Raw genomic sequence first — 16,131 nt, forward strand, 5'->3', positions numbered from 1 at the left:
ACTGCGCTAGAGTCCAGTGGTGGTGAGCATTACACCACTACATTTGACGCTTTGCATTGCACTTGGTGATGTATGGCTTGGATGCAGCTGCTCGCCCACGGAAACCCATTCCATGAAGCTCTCTACACACTGTTCTTTAGCTCATCTGAAGACCTGAAGAAATTTGGATGTCTATGGCTATTGTCTCTGCAGAAATTCCCATAAACACACTCCTAAACCTTGTGGAAAGCCTTCCCAGAAGAGTTGAAGCGATTATTTCCACAGGACAGCTGGGAGGCGGACCCAAGTGCAGAACCGAAACGCAGCAAAAAATAAAAAAAGTAAAGAGATATATGGGGTAATGGAGCATGTGGTTGACATTGTTACTAATGAGGTGACCGAGATGGAGGTTCAAACCACCACTATAATGGTTGGCAGTCTGCAGCATTACCGCTGTGCCACTGGAGTGTACAGGTGACAATGGGCAAAGCACCTCAAGGAAGGCGGGAAATGAGGGGGGTAAAAAAAATGGCAAACTAAGGCAATGCTAAGCTTGGTGCGCTCAAACAAAGGCAGGAACAAACACCTTTGTGCGACTTGGATTTCTTGGCAATTTCTTTTCTCTGCCCTCTTTTATTTATCTCTTTGGTGTTGCGGCAATTTTGTCATGTCTCTTTTCTTTTCTTTTCAAAGACTATGTACCGTACCGGTCAACCCTCTACAAAGGTATGACAAACATTGGAGTTTGCCAGCATCTTAAATAGGGAAGGTCCCCGGTGCATTGGGTTAACCCAGCAAGACCACGGCGGTAAGGTTATGCATGCAGGGTGCCCTTCTGACATTGCCCTTCTCTGGCAGCAGGTGATGCAGGCTGGGCACCTTGCTGCCAACGACCACTGCTGGCACCAAAATGCTCGCTTTTTAACATATTATTTTGAATTCTATATCTCTGAAAAATCCAGAACTGCATTAGGGCTCTCTGGCCCAAACTGCATAAGGCCTTATTAAGCTGTTAGGGATTGGATCTGCCCCTTGCTGCGCACAGCTGAATTTCCAATCTTCACCTATCCTTAACCCTAACATTAACATAACCTTCACTCTGGTTTCAAGCCCAAAATTGGTATTAATAATAATTCCCACCCTATTGAGAATTAACTGACTTTTGAAAGACAGTTTGTAGATAATCTACTGTATGCTTTTCAAGTGAACCCATAGCTATTGGATGGGAATTAGCCTTGATGAAACTAAGGGGATGAGTTGGGTACACTCAAACATTGTCTAACATGTCTGCTTTATGAACATATCATTTGAAATCCATGGGAAACATGGAATCAGTCCCCTGTTCAGGCAGTTAGTGTTTTCCTCCAACTGCCAAGAACTGTTCAGTGAGGTTGCATTATCAGCAAAAAAGACATGGCTTTGCGTATCTCAGAAGATGCATGTGCAATAGAGGACATAGATAAGGTAATACTTTATTTGGTAGATTACTGTACTGCTTCAAGGATACCTTTGCATTTGACTTAAATTCCATTAACTGTCAAAAAATCTCTATATTTCCAAAAGTATTCACTCCTCTGTCTCCATACATACCTGTTTTCTTTAATTTTGAGAAAAAGACTTTTCAAGTGTTCTTTAACAAGTTAAGTTTAGCACATATTTGCTGAAAGCTGATTGGCTGATTATGGCCCTACACTTCCAATTCCAAAGTAATGGCAGGGACCTCTCTTATAATCACTGTTACACATACAGTATGTAGCATCTCAGCATGATCAGATATATGGAAGCTGAGAAACAGTTACTTAGTGCTCAGTGCTCCCGCTAATTAAGTGGATGTGCATAAAATTAGAAAGTGTACCTTTGAAGCATCAATATATTGTATAAGCCTGTGAAGTTTCATTTTTGGGGACCGTGCAATCTTGTGTTGCAGAGTTGTTAGCAAATGTAAGATAAGAATTTATAAAGCATCAAAAGTCAGCTGTCCAAATAACTGTTACCATGGGAATTCCCAACCCTCATGTATAGCCAAGTGAAGCCAAATGTAATGTTCTGGAACAGTTTAAGAACATCAGTGGACAACAGTAACTGCTTATTCAGTTACATTTGATGCTCTGAAATCACATCCTCCAGCAGACTAAAACATTCCTACTAGAAAGTGGAACTATATCACATTTTAAAGCCATACATTCTCAAAACAATCAGAAGAATGCCATTTTAATGTAGAATTACTATATAAACATGAATAAAGGCATGCTAGTGGAAAAAAAAATCACTTTAATTTGGCAATATACATTGTTATCTGTTATTATGCAAGTAGAACATGTGAAAAGCTTGTATGTATTTCTTTACACAATGAAATAGAAAATATAGTTGAATTAAGAATAAGCTTTGGTAGAGCTGCTAAATATTGATATAAATCTCAATAAATCAGCATATTTTATAGGTGCTAAACAATTGTTCTACTTTTAGAATTAGGGTGAGAGTCTCAGAGAGCCTTGGATGGTACTTTACCCATAAGGTGTTTCTTGGTATTCTGCTCTGGCCTAAACAAGATTATGAAACACTTGGGAGCAAAAATGCAAATAAATAAACCAAAGCTTGAGGCCAGAATAGCAAATATCTCTACAGCTACAGTGAACTTTCCAGGAGAGCTGACATAAGCTGGAATAAATGTAACCCACACTGCACAGAATATGAGCATGCTGAATGTGATGAACTTGGCTTCATTAAAGTTATCAGGCAGCTTCCGTGCTAGAAAAGCCAAAATAAAACACAAAAGAGCCAGAAATCCTATATAACCCAGCACAGCCCAGAATCCTATAGCCGAACCTAATCCACATTCCAGGATTATCCTTTCCTTGTATTGCTGTAGATTTTTGAAGGGGAGAGGAGGAGAAATTGTCAACCAAAGTACACAAATTAGGACCTGTATGAGAGTGAAGGCAAGAACACTGAGTCTCTGCTGTGGAGGCCCAAACCATTTCATGGTATTACTGCCTGGAAGTGTAGCTCTGAAGGCCATTAACACCACCATTGTTTTCCCCAGAACACAGGAGATGCAGAGGACGAAGGTGATCCCAAATGCTGTGTGACGCAGCATACAGGACCACTCAGAGGGCTGACCAATGAAAGTAAGTGAACAGAGGAAACAGAGAGCCAGTGAGAAGAGCAGCAGGAAGCTCAGCTCTGAGTTGTTGGCTCGGACGATGGGAGAAGCTCTGTGTTTGTAGAAGACAGCAGTCACACATACAGCTATGAAGGCCCCAGTGATGGAGAATGCTGTCAGGATGATGCTCAGAGTGTCATCCCAGGACAGGAACTCCACAGGCTTGGGGAGACAGCTGTCTCGCTGGGTGTTGGGCCAGAACTCAGGAGGGCAGTGAATACAGTTCAAAGAATCTAAGAGGTTAGAAAAGTGTAGTCAGAACCCTTATATAAGGAAAAAAATGCAAGGGACTGAAATCAACTAAACTATAACTGTCACAAGCAACGTTGCAAAATTGTGATACACAACCTGTCTTGTTACTGATCTCTCCTTCTGCACATGGTATACAGTCATAGCAGCAGATAGGCTTTCCTTTCTGCACAGCCTTCCTGGTTCCTGGAGGACAGCTCTCACTGCACACAGATCTTGGCACCTGATAAACATGAGACAGATGCAGATCATTCACATTTAATCTTAAATAAATAAAATTAATGAATCTAAATAAATAAATAAATGAATTAATTAATTAAATTCCAGAATTTCTATCTATCTATCTATCTATCTATCTATCTATCTATCTATCTATCTATCTATCTATCTATCTATCTATCTATCTATCTATCTATCTATCTGTCTATGCTCATGTAATATCAGATGGAAAGAATGAGAGATATTTAATGTTTTTTTTCTGGTTTATCATAAATATCTGTTATCTTTAAGTTTTCATTAGTCATGGACCCATAATTTTAGCCCGATATTAAATTATACTTACATTACATTGTATATATATATATATATATATATATATATATATATATATATATATATATATATATATATATATATATATATATATATATATATATATATATATATATTAATTTCACAGACAGACAAATGCAAATCAGTTCATGGTTGTCATTTGTTATGCAAGGTGCTATGCACTGATGAATGTTTTTCTCATCATCTTCATTGTTCACCTCTGACTTCATTAGACTGGGTACCTACTTCCATAGAATTTGTTTATTTTTTTATTCATGTTTTTGTAGTTTATGTATTTGCTCATTTTTAAATTGTTACATTGCCTTTCAAAGGTTTTAGTAAAAAGAACCGTGCATGATAGAATAAATGAATTTAATGACATTGGAATTAATTATTCACTTGATGTCATATGATTTCTTAAAAACCAATTCATGCTTGTTCTGTTTTCTTGATTTCTTTTTTTATTCACATTTTTCATCAGTTATCATTAAACAACATTGATTTGATGTCATAACGTTATATTTGTGAATGGGTTTAGATTTATAAAAGAGGTAGTCGTGATTCACGATTTTAGTTTGGTTCTGTACAGAGCAATTTTTGAGTTCAGCCTGTTTTGCAACTTTCGAGGTAAACAACTTGATTTCTCATCTGTGTAACAAGGCAATTACTGCACAATTATGATTTCTTCCTCTGTAATAATCATTATTTTGAAGTCTATCATTTTTTGTATAATAAGCAGCCCGTACATCTTTAATTAGAGTTCTCTTGTCGTGCTGCTACAATCCAAGTGTTCATAACAAATCAAAGAATTCACATAAAGTATTTTCAACACTCTTCTTTTAGTTATAGATGATCAATTTAATTAAGGCAATTACTTTTCATCGAATTGCTGTGTTATCAGTTATGTTGTAATTGTAAGTAAAAACTATCTCGGCTTCGAAAATGAGAGAAGCAAGTAAATGTTTCGAGTTTCATCTTTTTATTTTTTTTTCATGTAGTAAACTGACTTTTATGGAAGTTCATCTTAAAAAAAAAAAAAACAGTTTTTACAACTTCTTACAACGACTTCTTTAATCATTTTGAGATTTGCTAACTGACCTGAATTTACAGTCAAAGACTAATGAAAATATTATGCTGTACCTCTTTCTGTCCCCCCATCCAGCTGATAGCTCTGTTCATACTTAACTCCTGTCCTCTTGGTCTGGATGCGTCATACTGGCCCACAGTCACAAAATCCAAACCACCATCTTTCTTAAACTGCCAGTTTATGAGCTCGTAGACGGCCACAGGATCACCACTGGAATCAAACGAGACCTGGAAACCATTCTTTGTGGTGAAGTTTACTCTCTTGAGCTGGTCGCGTATCTGCAGTGGAACATATAAATTAATAAACTTTGTGTTTGTAAATTAAAGCTTTGAATTTATTTGATTTTTCTCCCATTATGATCAACTGTGTCGATTAAATTCTAAAAATATATAATGTATTAGTAATACATTTTGACATGGCGAGTCAATGTAACAAATAAGTGGGGCAATTATACCACTGAGGTGACCAGTGATGCCCCATATCTTTAAAACCCAGAACAAGAGCTAAAAAAAAAGTCTATTGATGTATCATTGACGTATTGCCAAATCAACCAAAAATAGTCTATGATCATTATTTCTTAATTTATTTTTTTTTCTGTTTTAATGTTTACAAAAGGCAATGAAAGAGATTAAAGTTTATGAAAAGCATTAAATTCAATTTTTGTTTTTCAGTTTAAATTGTAAAAAAAATGTCTTGTTGACAAGAGAAATCTTAATCAAACGTTAGAGTCAATTGTGAAGCATAAACATAAAATTTAAATAGGTACAAAAATATTTTTCATTTTTATTTCTTTTGGGATATCTCGAAGGACAAAACACTAAGTGTGAGTTTAGATAAATCTGATTTGATATTTCTGGCAAACTTGTCAGACCTACATAAAAAAGAAAAGAAAAAAATATATATTTATGTATATATATGATACATGATACATATATGAAAGAATCATTGACTTTAAGATTAAAACAGAATAACGCCCATAGAGCATTTTGCACAATTAGTTAATACACAACGTAAAATATAGATTCAAGATAAACCATATACACACATATCAATAAAGTCACGCTTATTTAAATCGTAAGGCAAGCTTGCGTCATTTTTATACCTGCCATGGTGTGAATTTAGCGCTCTTGTCGCACTGCGTGTCATTACAGATAACACCGTGGATGGCATGCGCTATGGCATACGTAGCTTTATACACCATGTTAGTGATGCGCAGCTGCGACGTGTCTGTATATGAGTTCTGCAGCGCGCGGATATCCTCACTACCGTCACATTCCCGCGCGCCTTCTGAGGAGCCTTTTAGGCTACAGCTGAACGAGCTCTCCCAAAACTCCGTTAGCAGAGGAGATTTCAGTGCTTGTGCTGGAGAGAGATCCAGAAGAAACTCACGGAGACCTGGAATCACTGAAGGCGGGATACCAAATCCTATCGCCCCAGCGCACATGTTAAAGCGCAGAAAAGATGGATCCATGATCCACGCGTCGCTCCCGATCCACTGGAGGGGAGGCGGCGGCTGCCTTGTCAGTTCCTCTAACAAAAGCCTTAGTTCCCCTTCGTGGACAAACGCTACAATTACCCGCGCTGTTGATCTCCGGATGACGTTCGCCACTCTCTCCAGTCTACTGCGCGGTTGTGTTCTGTAAAACACCTCGGAGTACTCCACACAGATTCCCTCCTCCTGCGCAGCCTTAAGAAATAACGCCATCCCGTTATTTCCATAGTCGGAGTCGCTGCGCACTGCCCCAATCCATGTCCAGCCGAAATGCTTGACTATTTTTGCTAGTGCGGCCGCTTGGTTTTGGTCACCCGGCACGGTCCTGAAGAAGGTAGGATACTGACGCTTATCGCTTAGACATGCGCAGGTTGCGTAGTGACTCACCTGTAATTCAGCGTAGAAAAGGAAAAAAAAGAAGCGTTTCGAAAGGCCTGATTTAATTCTATCGCTTATTGATGGAACATAATATGATTCATCAACCGTTGCTAAACAAAATTTGTTAATTTAGCAGTTTAACGCAGCCTACAATCACCTGCGGAATTCCAAAAAGACCTAGTACTCTGGACATACTGATTGAGAGCGTAGAAGAAGTCTCTCCTGCCAGAGTAGGAACGGCTGCGGCTCCTGATTTGGAACAGGAATCAGTATCATTGAAAAACAGTTCCATGCCGTTAGCATACTGGAATGCAACTTTGACTGCCATCAGCACTTCAAAGCACGTGTCGTGTATCTGGTATCCTAACGTGATTCCCGGCAGGAGATCTGTTCTGTTGTTGATCTCGTGGATGGTGAACTCCATGGCACGAGCGAAGCGCAGCTCCCTGAAATTCATACTGTTTTGAAAGACAAGACATATAAACATTTGCACAACATACGTTTCTCTTTTTAACCTAATACTAGCAGACGTCAATAGCACATGATAGCAAAACGTGAACACTGGATTATTATAATTTCTCTGTAATGATCCGTGCACTGTTCACTGCACACTCACAGACAGACCTCCCAGAGCACTGTGGCTGGAGTGGCGGTCTGGTGTAGGTGTTCTGCTCCGATCTCATGTAGTAATGGATGGCGAAATTCCCTCCCATCACAATATCTCCTTTCATATAAAGATCAGGCATCAAAGGCTCAGCCCACAGTTTGCAGCTGACCGGGTCAGCTTTACAACTTGCTGGATTGATCCCAGTTATCCACAGCATTGATAAAAACATCGCTACAATTGAAGTGAGTTGCATGCTATGCCCGGCAGTTCTCAGCCCTTTGAAGACGGCGGTGGCTGCCTTTAACATCCCACCTTGATATGATAATCTGTGGGTGTGGGCTGAAACTCAGGAGGCGTGGTTATGTCTGGAATGGTAATTACAGTGATGCACATCACAATGTGTTTGTCTTTGATGTATGATTGTGGTGTCTTGATGTAAGTACTCATTGGCCCCCTTCAGAGGTCATCGTGCGCATTGAGTAACTGACAGTGAAGATGTGCACACCTGTTCTCAGTCAATTGCGAGCATATGGTTGAGTTTGCGCAGACAGGGGCGTATCTCAGTTGTGCGCGATTCAGACAGTTAACTGAAGCGCATTTCTCTTATGCGATATCATTTACGAATAGGTGTCTTACGCCTAGCCTAAAAGCAGTTTCACACTTCAGTCTTCAAAAAAAAAAAAAAAAATAGTATACATTAATGAGCCCAACATTTACTTGTATATCCCTATTTAATTGAAAGCAGTACAAATGTAATACATATACAATTAAAATTTAATACTGGCAGCATTTTTAAACGTTACAACTGTTCATATTTACAACTGCGTCACTTCTTTTAACAGGTTTTGGGAACTGAAGAGATGAACGGGATTAGTTTGAAGTGAAATATTTTTCCCCATTTGAGCTTGATATTGGATTGCAGCTGCTCAACAGTTTGGGGTAATGCAAAATTGTCATTGGTGTTACCATCGCTGGTGTAACTGTTTTTTTGTTTTTTTTTTAATGAAAAAAATGTCCATTAGTGTCACAAATGACAGTAGACAATAGATTTTATGAGGCATAATCAAATAATGCAGAATGTACAACACTAAGAATTACATTGTTCACTGGAAAAAAAATCTTAGTCTCTTCAAATTTAAATTTATTTAAATTAAATAACTTTTCCCTAAATAAACAACTGAACACTGGTTATTGTGAATTAGTATGAACACAGGTATACAAGCGCAAAATGCTGGCAGTCATAGAAGGCATACACTGTATTCCCAAAAGTATTCGCTCGTCTACCTTTGCATGCATATGAACTTGAGCAACATCCCATTCTTAATCCATAGGGTTTAATATGATGCCGGCCCACCTTTTGCAGGTATAACAGCTTCAACTCTTCTGGAAAGGCTTTCCACAATGTTTAGGAGTGTGGTTATTTAATTTTTTTACCATTCTTCCAGAAGTGTATTTGTGAGTTCAGCCAGAAGGCCTGGCTAGCAGTTTCTACTCTAATTTATCCCAAAGGTGTTCTATCGGGTTCAGGTCATGACTCTGTGCAGGCCAGTCAAGTTTTTTGACACCAAGTTCATTCATCAATGTCTTTATGGACCTTGATTTGTGCACTGGTGCACAGTCATGTTGGAACAGAAAGGGGCCATCCTCTGTTCCCACAAAGTTGGGAGCAATAAATTGTTCAAAATCTTTTGGTCTACTGAAGCATTAAGAGATCCTTTCATCGGAGCTAAGGGGCCGAGCCCAACTCCTAAAAAACAGCTCCACATTATAACCCACCCCTCGCCCTTTTCACTTGACATAATGCAATCAGACAAGTAGCGTTCTTCTGGCAACTGCCAAACCCAGACTCATCCATTGGATTGCCAGATGGAGAAGTGTGATTCATCACTCCAGAGAACACATTTCTAGAGTCCAGTGGTGGCGCTTTCACCACTTAATTTGATGCTTTGCATTACGCTTGGATGCAGTTGCTCGGCCATGTGAACCCTATCACTGTACCATTCTGGAATTCACTGAGCTCCTGAGAGTGACCCATTCTTTCACAAATATTTGCAGAAACAATCTGCATGCCTAGTTGCTTACTTTATGCCATGCTACTTACTTTGCATCTGTGGCCAAGGAAGTGATAGGAAAACCTGAATTCAATGATTTGGATGGATGAGTGTATACTTTTGGAAATATAGTGTAAGCAAAAAAAGTGTACAAAGGAGGGCATTTATATGAATATTTTTTATTTTATCTACAAGAACAGGCAAGAAGATAGATAGAAATAAAGGCTTAAAATTGGAGAATACTAATGTTTTAGTGAAAAAAAATAATTTTGTGCTTTTTAAATAATCTTTATGAAGAAGCAAAGTTTCAAAAATAGTACATATGTAATAATGTAATGCATTTTTGAGTGCGTTAGTGTGAAATGCAGTTGGAAATAATATTGTAATGTTACTGGTGTTACATTGTGTCATTGGTGTTACATAATGGATGTTGTCAGTTTCATTTCTACAAATGGTGAAGCATATATTGGTATATATTGCTTTTCTTAATTATTTTACAATTTAACAATTAAATTTTAATTTAATTTACAATTGAGCCCTTCTGCTACCCACCTTAGAGCAGCTGCCCACGCCCCAGCTACCACCAACTGCCTTGGACTAGCTACCCTCCCTACACTGATGTTCTCATAGACTCCTAGTTATTCCTACTACCAATACTACTGCTATTCATATTAGTAGTATAATCACTTGTAGGTAGTTTGACCAGAGGAGGATGGGTCCCTCCTGGTGAGCCTGGTTCCTCCCAAGGTTTCTTCCTTCTTCCAGCAAAGTTTTGAGGGAGGTTTTCCTTGCCACTGTTGCCCCTGACATGCCTGCTGGGTTTTTTTTTTTTACATTTTTCACACTCTTGTTAAAACTCTGTCTTTTCTGGAATTCTGTGAAGCTGCTTTGTGACAACATCCATTGTAAAAAGCGCTATACAAATAAATTTGATTTGATTTAATTTGATTTTTCCCTCCCTGGTGTCATGTGACTCATTACAGTTAGAAGGTTCCAGGTGTGAATGGGGAGCAGGGCTGTTAAATTTGATGTTTTGGGTACAATTCTCTCATACTAGCCCATGGATATTCAACATGGCAAAGAACTCTGAGGGTGTGCGAAATAGAATTGTTGCTCAACACAAAGATGGCCTAGGCTATAAGAAGATTGCTAACACCCTAAAACTGAGCTATGGCACGGTGGCTCAGGTCATACAGTGGTTTTCTAGGAGAGGTTCCACTTGGAACAGGCCTCGCCAGGGTCAACCAGAAAAGTTGAGTCCTCATGTTCAGCGTCATATCCAGAGGTTGGCTTCAAAAAATAGATGCATGAGTGCTGCCAATATTGCTGCAGAGGTTGAAGAAGTGGGAGGTCAACCTGTCAGTGCTCAGGCCATACATTGTATAATGCAACAATTTGGTCTGCATGGCCGTTGTCCAAGAAGGAAGCCTCTTCTGAAGCTGATGCACAATAAAGCCTGCAAACAGTTTGCTGAAGACAAGCAGTCCACGAACATGGATTACTGCAACCATGTCCTGTGGTCTGATGAGACCAAGATAAAATTGTTTGGCTCTGATGGTGTCCAGTATGTGTGGTGGCATAATGGTGAGGATTACCATTATACCTTTTTGTAAATGACCCTTTGTAAACTGCACAGCATGGCAGTTTTCCAAAATGAAAATTACCTCAAACACACCTCCAAGATGACAACTGCCCTGTTGAGAAAGCTGAAGGTGAAGGTGGTGGACTGGCCAAGTATGTCTCCACACCTAAACCCAACTGAGCACCTGTCGGGCATGCTGTAGTGGAATGAGAAGGAGTGCAAGGTGTCTAACATCCACTACCTCTGTGACGTCATCATGGAGGGGTAGAAGAGGATTCTAAAAAGTATTTAGTCAGTCATCAATTGTGCAAGTTCTCCCACTTAAAAAGATGAGAGAGGCCTGTAATTGACATCATAGGTAGACCTCAACTATGAGAGAAAAAATGAGGAAAAAAAAATCAGAAAATCACATTGTCTGATTTTTAAAGAATTTATTTGCAAATAATGGTGGAAAATAAGTATTTGGTCACCTACAAACAAGCAAGATTTCTGGCTGTCACAGACCTGTAACTTCTTCTTTAAGAGTCTCCTCTGTCCTCCACTCATTACCTGTATTAATGGCACTTGTTTGACCTTGTTATCTGTATAAAAGACACCTGCCCACAACCTCAAACAGTCACACTCCAAACTCCACTAACGTGAAGACCAAAGAGCTGTCGAAGGACACCAGAAACAAGATTGTAGACCTGCACCAGGCTGGGAAGACTGAATCTGCAATAGGCAAGCAGCTTGGTGTGATCAGGGGCTCCACGCAAGATCTTAGCCCGTGGGGTCAAAATGATCACAAGAACGGTGAGCAGAAATCCCAGAACCACACGGGAGGACCTAGTGAATGACCTGCAGAGAGCTGGAACCAACGTTACAAAGGCTACTGTTAGTAACACACTACGACGCCAGACGTGTCCCCCTGCTTAAGCCAGTACATATCCGGGCGAGTCTGAAGTTTGGTAGAGAGCATTTGAATGTTCCGGAAGAGTATTTGGAGAATGTCATATGGTCAGATGAAACCAAAGTAGAACTTTTTGGAACAAACGCAACTCGTCGTGTTTGGAGGAGAGTGAATGCTGAGTTGCATCCAAAGAACACCATACCAACTGTGAAGCATGGGGGTGGCAACATCATGCTTTGGGCCTGTTTCTCTGCAAAGGGACCAGGACGACTGGTCCGTGTACATGTAAGAATGAACGGGGCCATGTATTGTGAGATTTTGAGTGCAAACCTCCTTCCATCAGCAAGGGTGATGAAGATGAAACGTGGCTGGGTCTTTCAGCATGACAATGATCCCAAGCACACTGCCAGGGCAACAAAGGAGTGGCTTCGTAAGAAGCATTTCAAGGTCGTGGAGTGGCCTAGCCAGTCTCCAGATCTCAACCCCATTGAAAAACTTTGGAGGGTGTTAAAAGTCTGTGTTGCCCGCCGACAGCCCCAAAACATCATTGCTCTAGAGGGCAACAAAGGAGTGGCTTCGTAAGAAGCATTTCAAGGTCCTGGAGTGGCCTAGCCAGTCTCCAGATCTCAACCCCATTGAAAAACTTTGGAGGGAGTTAAAAGTCTGTGTTGCCCGCCGACAGCCCCAAAACATCATTGCTCTAGAGGAGATCTGCATGAAGGAATGGGCCAACATACCAGCAACGGTTTGTGCCAACCGTGTAAAGACTTACAGAAAACGTATGACCTCTGTCATTGCCAGCAAAAGATATATAACAAAGTAATGAGATGAACTTTTGTTATTGACCAAATACTTATTTTCCACCATTATTTGCAAATAAATTCATTAAAAATCAGACAATGTGATTTTCTGAATTTTTTTCCTCATTTTGTCTCTCATAGTTGAGGTCTACCTATGATGTCAATTACAGGCCTCTCTCATCTTTTTAAGTGGGAGAACTTGCACAATTGGTGACTGACTAAATACTTTTTTCCCCACTGTATGGTTAATCTTACATTATATATATATATATATATATATATATATATATATATATATATATATATATATATAATCTCAATTATTATTCATTATAAAGTTAATAAAGCAGTTGAACAAATTGTCTATGTAGTTTTTCTTCTTATATGAGACATGTAAAGCTACATCTTTTCTAACTCCAGAAAACACACCACTGGATAGCTGAACCAATGAAGAACAAGATTTGACAATTCCTTTAAAACTCCTAAAAGATTCCGCACAGTTTAGCATGATGCTGAGCAAGTTTGAAAGAAAGAGAGGAATGCTACCCACTAAACCTTAATTAGACAAAAGTCTACCATTAATTGTTTAATGTTATGCACAATAAACAATATGTTCTCCAAATGCTCATTCGATTTTTCCAAATTAATATGAGTATACTGTCTAAAAGTACTGAAAGGCAGAACAAATCAGATAAGAAATTGTTCACTACTATGATTTAAGTAGTGGATGTGCAGATCATAAATATACACATTTACACATTACAACACAGGTTTTATTAAAAGGTGTATTATTGAAGCTAATGAGTACACGTAAATCTAAACACGAATCAGCATATATTATATAAGATGATAAACCACAGAGTGACAGGCAAAATTTGGGAAAGAATCTTAAAGAGACTTAGAGGGTTCTTTTCCCATAACGTGTTTCTTGGTATTCTGCTCTGGCCGAAACATGATTATGAAACACTTGGGAAAAAATATACAAAAAATTAAACCAAAGCTTGAGGCCAGAATAGCAAATATCTCTACAGCTACAGTGAACTTTCCAGGAGAACTAACATAAGATGGAATTAAGGTAACCCAAACTGCACAGAATATGAGCATGCTGAATGTGATGAATCTGGCTTCATTAAAGTTATCAGGCAGCTTCCGAGCCAGAAAAGCCAAAATAAAACACAAAAGAGCCAAAAGTCCTATGTAACCCAGCACAGCCCAGAAACCTATAGCTGAACCTAATCCACACTCCAGGATTATCCTTTCCTTGTATTGTTTTAGATTTTTGATTGGAAGAGGAGGTGATGTTGTCAACCAAACAACACAAATTAGAACCTGTACTAGAGTGAAAACAAGAACACTGAGTCTCTGCTGTGGAGGTCCAAACCATTTCATGGTATTACTGCCTGGAAGTGTAGCTCTGAAGGCCATTAACACCACTATTGTTTTCCCCAGAACACAGGAGATGCAGAGGACAAAGGTGATCCCAAACGCTGTGTGGCGCAGCATACAGGACCACTCAGAGGGCTGACCAATGAAAGTAAGTGAACAGAGAAAACACAGAGTCAGTGAGAAAAGCAGCAGGAAGCTCAGCTCTGAGTTGTTGGCTCGGACGATGGGAGAAGTTTTGTGTTTGTAGAAAACAGCAGCCACACATACAGATATGAAGGCCCCAGAGATGGAGAACGCTGTCAGGATGATGCTCAGAGTGTCGTCCCAGGACAGGAACTCCACAGGCTTTGGGAGGCAGCTGTCTCGCTGGGTGTTTGGCCAGAACTCAGGAGGGCAGTGCAGACAGTTCAAAGAGTCTAAAATATTATTAAATTTTGTGTAACTATATTTTATGAAGACCTACATGGGAATAAAAAAGTAAACAAAATATATTAGGCCTAGGCCCACCAATATTACCCACTGTTTTGTGATACACAACCTGTCTTGTTGCTGATCTCTCCTTCTGCGCATGGTATACAGTCAGAGCAGCAGACTGGCTTTCCTTTCTGCACAGCCTTCCTGGTTCCTGGAGGACAGCTCTCACTGCACACAGATCGTGGCACCTGAAAGACATTAGACAAATGAAAATCATTTGATGTTTGTCAAACAATAACTTCCTGACAGATTCATGTATTGCATTGGTCTAGATGGTTTACCTCAGCATGGAATCGCTTTAAATGACTGAGTAATGAAATCGCAAAAGACATTCATAGACTTTTTTTTGCACTTTCTGTGTTTGCTAACATTTGACCTGATTAGCATTTGGAGATTGGAAAACTATCTATGACTGATAGATAAATGGTTTGCTGGCTTCTGTTAATCAGTTAGTATTTTTCAAAATTGTTATGAGTTAACATTAATAGGGTCAATATTTGCTCTAAAGTTTAGGGCTGGACATATATTTTGATGGAGTTGTCGCTGCAGTTTACCCATCTAGCCAGCATTACAACTACAAGAGTCAATAAAGGGATGTGCCATGTATTTAGAAAAAAAAAGATTTAGCACACAGTTGCAAGAAAACTCTTTGTGCTTCCGGCTGTATAAACAGCAACCCAGATTTCTTTGATGTCAGTATTCAAATCATTAGCCAGGTGTTTAAAGCAAAGTACAGAATTCATGTTTATTTATTTATTTATTTATTTATCTATCATGTTTGTCTTTTGAGTTATTGATACAGGATTCATTGAACAATCTATGTCCACCAAACTTTTGAGCAAACACTTTTGGTATTTTGAGCTGGAGTTATGTAAAATATTTAACTATTTTGACTCTAATCATTAGAAAAGTGAAATAATGAGAAAGGTTTCTTCACTTTGATGTGCACAAATAAACCTTAAACATGGATTTTTCATGTTTAAAAGAATAATTTTAACATGATATCATTAATGTGAACTTGCTTTTTTTTTGCTGACTGTGCTGTACTTTACCTCGATCTGTCTTCCCATCCAGCTGATAGCTCTGCTTACACGGAACTCCTGGCCTCTTGGTCTGGATGAGTCATAGTGGCCCACAGTGATGAAATCTGTTGTGCCATCTTTCCTGACCTGCCAGTTTATAAGATCATAGACAGCTGCAGGATCACCACTGGAATCAAACCAGACCTGAAAATCATTCTTTGTAGTGAAGTTCACTCTCTTGAGCTGGTCGAGTATCTGCAATGGAAAAAACAGAACCATGAGTTTGAAATGTGAAATTTAATCAATTGTTGCCATTGTATGCATTTATATATATATATACATATATATATATATATATATATATATATATATATATATATATATATATATATATATATATATATATATATATATATATAT

General features: G+C 38.9%; 1 protein-coding gene and 1 pseudogene across 1 annotated transcript; one reads left to right on the forward strand and one right to left on the reverse strand.

The window, feature by feature from the left end:
• LOC108434107 overlaps positions 1-16,131 on the forward strand; it is a 212,065-nt pseudogene that overhangs the window by 40,517 nt on the left and 155,417 nt on the right.
• Positions 2,462-7,619, reverse strand: LOC108434110 (extracellular calcium-sensing receptor-like). The gene is made up of 6 exons (XM_017709020.1): positions 7,525-7,619; positions 7,058-7,358; positions 6,133-6,909; positions 5,084-5,308; positions 3,491-3,614; positions 2,462-3,375 (listed from the first exon to the last, which is right to left on the reverse strand). Exons 1-6 carry the CDS (start codon positions 7,611-7,613, stop codon positions 2,462-2,464), a joined length of 2,430 nt encoding a protein of 809 aa, XP_017564509.1. The 5' UTR covers positions 7,614-7,619.

The sequence above is a fragment of the Pygocentrus nattereri genome, chromosome 7, assembly GCF_015220715.1.
Source record: "Pygocentrus nattereri isolate fPygNat1 chromosome 7, fPygNat1.pri, whole genome shotgun sequence".
NCBI lineage: Eukaryota > Metazoa > Chordata > Actinopteri > Characiformes > Serrasalmidae > Pygocentrus > Pygocentrus nattereri.